The sequence below is a fragment of the Colobus angolensis genome, unplaced genomic scaffold (assembly GCF_000951035.1).
Source record: "Colobus angolensis palliatus isolate OR3802 unplaced genomic scaffold, Cang.pa_1.0 Scaffold32, whole genome shotgun sequence".
Classification (NCBI taxonomy): domain Eukaryota; kingdom Metazoa; phylum Chordata; class Mammalia; order Primates; family Cercopithecidae; genus Colobus; species Colobus angolensis.
The window spans coordinates 2,881,755-2,890,438 of record NW_012116488.1 but is presented as its reverse complement, the minus strand read 5'-3'; the positions used below and the strand labels follow the sequence as shown (position 1 = coordinate 2,890,438).

General features: G+C 45.4%; 1 protein-coding gene across 3 annotated transcripts in view; it reads left to right on the top strand.

Moving 5' to 3' along the window:
* The window catches only part of TRAF3 (TNF receptor-associated factor 3), a 78,537-nt gene that overhangs the window by 56,710 nt on the left and 13,143 nt on the right, over positions 1 to 8,684 (top strand). The window contains exons 6-8 of one of the 3 annotated variants that reach the window (XM_011951433.1): positions 1,357 to 1,437; positions 4,998 to 5,072; positions 6,756 to 6,848. The exons of 1 other annotated variant lie outside the window; for it this stretch is intronic. In XM_011951433.1, the coding sequence (XP_011806823.1) occupies positions 1,357 to 1,437; positions 4,998 to 5,072; positions 6,756 to 6,848 (249 nt within the window). The remainder of the gene's footprint in view (positions 1 to 1,356; positions 1,438 to 4,997; positions 5,073 to 6,755; positions 6,849 to 8,684) is intronic. One more of the 3 variants, XM_011951434.1, reaches the window with a different exon arrangement.

The window sequence follows — 8,684 nt, the reverse complement described above, 5'->3', positions numbered from 1 at the left end:
ATATAATGTGCTTAACTACACATTACTAAAGAATTGCAGGTCCCACTTACCCCGTTTTTTTACCTATCAGATTGCCAAAGATTGTGCGATAGAATTGGCAAGGGTGTGGAAACATGCATCCCCACGATACTGGGAGTGTAGATTGGTGTGGGCTTGTTGGAAGTTAAACACAGATATTGATTGGCCTCCTCTTCCCTGGCCACAGTGCTGCCCTCCGCCCCCCACTTCTTCCTCAGCCTCCCTGCCCTGAGCCCCATCCCTATTCTGCCACAGAACCACCGTGGGTGCCTGCAGAGTTGGGCTTTAGAAACCTGCCGAGGAAAGCAAGCTCCTGGGGGAGAGAGGAGCAACTATGTTTTGTGGACGAGCTTCCCTCGGGTGGGCTGCTGCCCTCCTCGGCCCTCAGACCCGCCATCAGACTCTGGCTCTCAGCAAATGCCTCCCCAGTTCCTTCAGTGGAACAGCAACATAACTGAAGGCCAAAAGAGGACCTGAAAAGATGGATGGGGGGAGGATTGAGGCATCCCGTGGCCACTGGGAAACCGCTGCCACAGTCTTCCTGCTCAGCAGGGACTGTTCAGCATGGCTCCATCTCTGGCTCTGCCTCATTAGTCTCTCCCCAGGGGCCCTGCAGTTGATGTCCTTGTGGGGAGTCCTTGCCCTTGCTCTGCTCGTGGACAGGCACCCAGCAGGTGCCTGTGGGATTGGGCTTCACAGTCGCCATCATCCAGCCTCAGCAAACATGAAGTGTGTGCTATTAGAGAAGGCCTAACCCACAACGTACCCCAATTTTCCATGGACTAAAGATAATCTAGATGAAGGTTCTAGGTGAGTAATGTAAATACTCAGTAGGTCATGCTGCTCTCACGTACTTGGGAAGCATTATTTCCAGACTCCAAACTGAGAGGCCAAGGGAAACCCTCCGTCTCTCAACCAGCAGAGGCAGACACCAGCTGTGTCGCCAGCTCCGCTGTGCACCTGTGCTGTGAGTGCTGTGTGAGTGGCCATGCCTCCCTGAGCATTGCACGTTAGGGGCTGTGTGAACCAGAAGCAGCTCTGGCACAGAGGAGACCTGCTAAGGGGAAGCCCTTGTGGCGAGGCCCCCACCAGCAGACTGTTCTGAGGCAAACCGCCCTCACTGGTCAGATCTGACCAGATCTTTGGAGATACCTGTGATGTCCTGAGACACTCACACTCTGTGACAGTAATGACTCAGCCGTACGTAATGTGAGTGCCGTAACTTAGGGGACAGTGATGGTGAGCAGAGCCATTCCTGGGGGCCCCATGGGGATCTCAGCGGGACTGAAGGAAGACAGATGGTATGTTTAAAGTTGACAGTACTTTCTCTCTCTGTAGAAACATGAGGACACCGACTGTCCCTGCGTGGTGGTATCCTGCCCTCACAAATGCAGCGTCCAGACTCTCCTGAGGAGCGAGGTAGGGGCGGCCGGGTCCGGCCGGGAATCTGTGAAGTCCTCAGGGCTGCGTGCCTGGGTCCCCTTCCCTGCATAGCCAAAGCCTCACGTTTTCCCAGTTCATGAGAGTCATGTGTATAGCCAGAAAAACAAAAACCACAGCAAAAAGCCTTACGCTATTTTTTGGAAGTCAGAAGCAAGCAGTCAAGAGCTATGGTGTATGGTCGGGCGCAGTGGCTCACACCTGTAATCCCAGCACTTTTGGAGGCCTCGGCGGGTGGGTCACCTGAGATCAGGAGTTCAAAACCAGACTGGCCAACGTGCTGAAACCTCGTCTCTACTAAAAATACAAAAACCAGCCAGGCGTGGTGGTGCACACCTGTAATCCCAGCTATTCAGGAGTCTGAGGCAGGAGAATCATTTGAACCCAGGAGGCGGAGGTTGCACTGAGCCAAGATCGCACTACTGCACTCCAGCCTGGGCAACAAGAGCAAAACTCCATCTCAAAAACAAAACAAAACAAAACTACAGTGTGGTAAATTCAGAGCAAAGATTGTGAAGCGTTAAGAAAATGGGAATATTTTATATACAGTACAAGCAAAGGTGACAAGGGATTTTTAAAGCAATTTTAACTCTATAGAATAGTAATTGCTGTTAGATTATCTCAAGAACATGAATTAGAGACACTTCAGAACCATTTTGCTCGCACATTCTGTGTGGAGGACAGCTCCCACATTTTAGGGCCACCAGAGGGGCCCCTGTGTGGCCTCCCCCAAGGGTTGCACGTCTCACATTGCCCTTGGCACTCTTTCTTTGAGATAGGTAGATTTTGCGTTGACTTCACTTGATCAGGATATGTCCAGTTGGGAAAATTTCAGGGATTCTTAATGTTTCTGCATCTGTCCTTACCTGGAGCTCCTTTAGTTCGTATTCTGGGAGTCATCTGGGGCTACCCTGGGCTCCTTGGATGTGTGGTATCCTGATCTAAGGAGCCGGCTCACCTGCTCACCTCAGCATTTTTCAACAGACTGAAATTTTATTAATAGATACAGGGTAGCAGCAGGGAGAACCAGCCTCGCATGCCCCTGACTGAGCAAGAGGGCCCATGTGGGGCTAGGACCAGGGACTCGGGGTGGAAGAGGGCCCAGAGAGCCACTCTCCCCCAAGGTGTGCCCTCCCGGGACCTTGAAGCTGAGGGTCAGAGCACAGTCTCGCCTGATGACAGTGGCCTCTGGGCCCTGAATGTGCCCCTGGGAGGAACTAGGGAAAAATACATGTAAATTTTTTTTTTTTTTTTTTGAAACGGAGTCTCGCTCTGTCGCCCAGGCTGAAGTGCAGTGGCCGGATCTCAGCTCACTGCAAGCTCCGCCTCCTGGGTTTACGCCATTCTCCTGCCTCAGCCTCCCAAGTAGCTGGGACTACAGGCGCCCGCCACCTCGCCCGGCTAGTTTTTTGTATTTTTTAGTAGAGACGGGGTTTCACTGTGTTAGCCAGGATAGTCTCGATCTTCTGACCTCGTGATCTGCCCGCCTCAGCCTCCTAAAGTGCTGGGATTACAGGCATGAGCCACTGCGCCCAGCCAATAATTTATTTATTTATTTTATTTTTATTTTTATTATTTATTTTTATTTATTTATTTTTCTTTTTTGAGACGGAGTCTCGCTCTGTTGCCCAGGCTGGAGTGCAGTGGCGTGATCTCTGCTCACTGCAAGCTCCACCACCTCCCGGGTTAATGCCATTCTCCTGCCTCAGCCTCCCTAGAAGCTGGGACTACAGGCACCTGCCACCACGCCCGGCTAATTTTTTTGTATTTTCAGTAGAGACGGGGTTTCACCGTGTTCGTCAGGATGGTCTCGATCTCCTGACCTCGTGATCTGCCCACCTCGGCCTCCCAAAGTGCTGGAATTACAGGCGTGAGCCACCGCGCCCAGCCAATAATTAATTTTTTTAAAACATTGTTAAACCTGCATCTCTGTTGGGTTTCTGATGAAAGATGCTGTTGAGCTATAGATTATTCCTGCATTCCTGCCCCTATTCCAGAGCTCCTGTAGATTCCCTAAGACTGAGAATACTGATAATAAAACCAATTTAGAAAAAGGTCCAACACCGAATTTACTCTAGTACACTGAAAATAACATACATCAAGCCCAGTGTGTCCCTGGTTTAACATGTAATAGTGTTGACATGCAGGTTTGTTATTGCAGTAATGACACTGGAAGAATACATTCTAAGTTTTTAAATTAACCTTGTTCTGCGCAGTCTTCACACTGCGTTTCCCTGCCAGTCACCTGTCATGCGCCTTGTGGGCACTTCCTGCAGGGACAGCCGATCTGGGTTCCGAGGAGCAGCAAGGGCGTCAGGCTGCCAGGTTCCTACTGCCTTGACTCCGCCCTGGCTCTGAGACCTTACTTGAAGGTTAACCCTAGCAGTGGCCGCATGGGCCCCTCAGTCCCTGCCCCTCCTCCTTAGCTTTCGCAGCAGGGATCCATTTTCCCCTCTGTTGTAAATATCCACCTAGAGGGAAGGACCGCCTTTGTCCTGGTAGACTGAGAAGTTGTAGAACTTAGCTGCATCCTCCAGGAGGACGTGCTTTGTGAGCCTTGGGAACACGTGCGTGCTGGCACACAGAAAGACACCTTCCCAGCTGCTGCATCCACACACCCATCCTCCCAAGAAGAGTCTGTTTTCTGTGAAGAAGGTCTATCCCTAGAGTTTCCTGATGGGAATTTCTTCAATAAAAGACAAAACTTCTGCTCAGTCTTGGGGCATGATAAAAAAAACAAAGACCAAACTATACCTCATTTGTATTAGCCTAACTCCTTAAAATGTAATCTTTTCCATTCCCTTTTCTCTTGTTAGGGCATCATAAGTGCTTTTTATTTGATAACTCACCAGCATTTGAGCTGAGCAAGGGACTTTTTTCTTGCAAAATGAGTTATCTGCTCCCAGCCCCACCTAAATTTCCTGCCATCAATTAGAGGTGACAGTATTAAGATTATATTGCTAGACTGATCTTAGAGGTCTTTGAAAAGCTACCTGAGTTTCTGGCCCTTACAGAGGGAAAAAGTCTTTTCAGTTGAAGGAAAAACTCATCTGCACTTATCTCAAGTATTATGAGTAATGGTACATTGTGTAAGCTTACTTTGAAAATATATTTATTTTTGTGTACCGTATATTAGGTGTGTGACCCAGTTGCATTCTGAATGCTTTCTATTTTTTTGTGTTTTCATGCAATTTTTGTTTATGGTCTTTAAATGTGCATTTCAGTTTATGTTTTTTCTTTCTTTTTTAAATTCTGGCACTACAGATGGCATGTCACATTTTGAACAATTTCTTCTAAAGAAACTGCAAGTTTAAGAAATGTTATAGTAAATGTATTCTTGTATATTGGCGTATATGTGTATACACGTGACTAGACCGTATATTTACTGCATAGAAGTCTAGGCAGAGATGATATATACACACCTGTAGCGATAAACACCATTCTTAATAGTACAGCCCAGATGCTATCTGTGCCCTAATATGTTTGAACATTTTCATGCAAACGTTTGTGCCACAACTCACGTCTCTTTCCCGTTGCAGTTGAGTGCACACTTGTCAGAGTGTGTCAATGCCCCCAGCACCTGTAGTTTTAAGCGCTATGGCTGCGTTTTTCAGGTCAGTATCCGACATTTGTCCTTCCCAGTCACTGACATTCTGCCATGAGAGAAAGTTATTATATTAACATTTTAACATGCAAGCTCTGGACTCCTTATTCTTCGTCATGAAACTGAAACACCCTGTTGCATGGGTGACGAAAGCCACGTGCAGCAGGCGGGATGCTCGCTTTCCAGTTGGTGGTGTTTTGAGACCTCAGGGAGACACTGTGCTGAGGTGGAAGTTAATACATTACGAGAAGTACTGCATCCAAAACCAGCTAGTGATGCAACAGATAGGCTTGACGTTTGGTGGGGTTTTCAGATAGATTGTTACGGAAATTTTAGCTGTTACCTGAATCTAAGCGAATATCAAACAGCATAGTTTCAACAGCGTGTGTGTCAGTACACAGCCATAATGATCACACACGTGTGTATCCATAAATGCATTTGATATACATGTCTGTGCTGACTCTGACCCCAGCTGGGGACAGACGCAAAATGGAGCACAGCTCCTAGAGAGCATACCTCCCAGAGAACAGTGTGGGGAGGGCGTCTCTGTTGCTGCCACACATGTAGTGTGAGAAATCTGCATCTGGTGTTTTGTTGTTGTTTATTTTTTAACACATCTGAGGTTGCTAGTGAATGGAACCAAGTTTTCATTTAAATACATGTATCTTAAAACTATCAAGAGGCAGTATATGTTACAATTAAAGTATTTTATATTTTATGTAGCACCAATACATTATTATGAAGTCAGTACAGAGAGATTGGCATCTTAGTATTTTCTGAGGAAGAGAACAGCCAAAGAGTAAGAATGACTGTGCCTTCCTTTGCTTTAGTCTCTAACAAGACTGAGCCTCCCCTGTTCTGTCGTACGTAGTATCATTCATTCTCTCTGTGTATGTGTATATATATGTTTATATATTGCAACACTTATATCAACATATATATATGAATATTCTATGTACAGAGTATATGTTTTGGAGATCATTAAAATGCTTTCTGTGGCTTCTTAATTTTCTAATAGCAAAACAAATTATATTTCAGACAAATTATTTCCTTAAATATATGAAGTACAATTACGTGTGCTTATTCCTGACTCTAAAATGGTCTACATCTTATGTACTCTGTAGATTGTATTTGTTTTGTATGTAACTTTTCTAAGAATACTGGAATGGTGAAGAGCAATACATCTTTGGATACAGTGTATTTGAACTAATAAATGAATACTTTAGTGAATTCTTTTGAATCCTACTTTGCTTACATGTTTACTAGACTGTTGTCTAGTAAAGTTGTGGCAGTATCTCACCACAACTATGGGTATCTAAACATTTTCCACTTAATACTATATTTTAATGAGAAAAATAGTTTATAATAGATCAATAATGAGTTTAAAATTTAATTTCTTGATATTACAAGTGTCAACCCTTGCTAAGAAGCCACTTGAGATGAGCTGGAGGGATGAGGAGATAACCCTGAGATGCTCACTGTGGCATTGCAGGGTGCTGGCCTCCTCACCTGCACGCAGTAGCCAGGTGGCCCTGAGCACAGCCCTCCTTAGGCGCAGAGATTCCCTGTTCACTTGATGCAAATAGGTCTCCCCTCTCTGTGTTTAGTGCTGCTTTTAGGGTTGTATGTTAGCCTTTCTGCCCTTTGAAATGCAGCGAGGTTTGCTGAATGCCTCACATCTTTGCTCTCGCAGGGGACAAACCAGCAGATCAAGGCCCACGAGGCCAGCTCCGCCGTGCAGCACGTCAACCTGCTGAAGGAGTGGAGCAACTCGCTCGAAAAGAAGGTGGGCTGCACACTTTCCTGCTGCTGTGGGATTTATATCATCTCATCAGATTATTTAAAGACAGAACCTTTTTATAGTTATTAATGGGTTTTGGATAAAAGAAACCATATCAAGGGAGTGTCAAAAAAAACTCTGTGTGTTCTTGAGCTTATAAATGACGGTGTTTTATTTTTGTTCTTTGTTTTTTAATTGCCAAACAAGTGTGAAGTGCTTTTTTAAAGTCAGTCACGTTGTGATTATTTTAGCATCCATCCAGCACAGAGATGATCAGATGCCCAGTCCCCACCCTGCTGTTTTTTTTTTGTAAGCAAAGTTTTATTGGAAGACAGCCATCCTTACTCGCTCTGTGTTGTCTGTGGCTTCTTTTACTCGAAAGCAGCAGAGTTAAGAGATTGTGGGGACTGTACAGCTTGAGATATTGACTACTTGGCTCTTTATAGAACAAGTTTGCCAGCCCTGACCTGAGTGGTTACCCCTCTAAATGTGTTACACTTCTGTGTCTTTTACAAGAGACAAACAGGAGAAAATAATTTGATATAATTACAATTGATTTTGTCATTTGACACCTTGCGAAACTTGGTGCGCTCTCCACATAGATGGGACCACTTCCTGAAAAGACTCACTCTCCCCTGCTATTTTTTGTTTCTTTCTTTTTTTTTTTGAGACAGAGTTTTGCTCTTGTAGCCCAGGCTGGAGTGCAATGGCGCGATCTCGGTTCACTGCAACCTCTGCCTCCCGGGTTCAAGCAATTCTCCTGCCTCAACCTCCCGAGTAGCTGGTATTACAGGTGCGCACCAACATACCCAGCTAATTTTTGTATTTTTGTAGAAACGGAGTTTTGCCATGTCAGTCAGGCTGGTCTCAAACTCCCGACCTCAGGTGATCTGCCCACCTCAGCCTCCCAAAGTGCTGGGATTACAGGTGTGAGCCACCGCGCCCAGCCCCTATGCTGTTCTTGAGAGACCTTCATTGCAGGCCTGTAGGTGCAGGAGCAAGCACCTTCCTGCAATAATGCTGGTTCTCAGTAGAGTTTGTTCTGTGATGTTCAGCTCAGCGGGGCCTTCTTCTTATCATGAGAAGATGAAAACCTCTAAGGATTGATAGAGAAGAAGTTATTGTAAGATCTACCATTGTGGCTTAATTACAAAAATATAAACTTAATTCAATATTCAACAAACATCTATTGAGAACTTGTAGTAGGAGGACACTAAGGTGAATTAGAACAGCCAGTGGAGTTGACATTTGAGTTTCGTAAAGATTTAAATGTCTTGTTTCCAGTGTTAAATCCCAGCAATTTAAAATGTAAATATACTGCAAGGAGTCTAAAATTTTAAATCGAAAGATTTCCCTTTAATCTGCCTTAAGAGAGTTTTTCATCTGAATGCTTGAGCTGAGGTTGAGAAGCAGTGGAAGGATTGGCGTCCTGTGCACACACACGGAGAAGAACAATGCTGATAGGCAGCAATGCAGAACTCATATTTGCAGAATCCTGGAGATCTTCCTGTGAGCATAGAGCATTTGCTCTGAGTTCAATGGTGGTTTACCTAGGAATCTTTTTTCCTCTTTTTGAAGCTGGCATTTTGTTTCTTTTTAAAATTGTAGGCATAGATCACAAGGCTTCTTACCTCTCATAGATGCTATGTTTCTCATTTAGAAGGTTCTTCGTTTCAATTTAAGGATAGGCTTTGTGGGCCGGGCGTGGTGGCTCACCCCTGTAATCCCAGCACTTGGGGAGTCCACGGTGGGTGGATCACGAGGTCAGGAGATCGAGACCATCCTGGCTAACACGGTGAAACCCCATCTCTACTAAAAAATACAAAAAACTAGCCGGGCGAG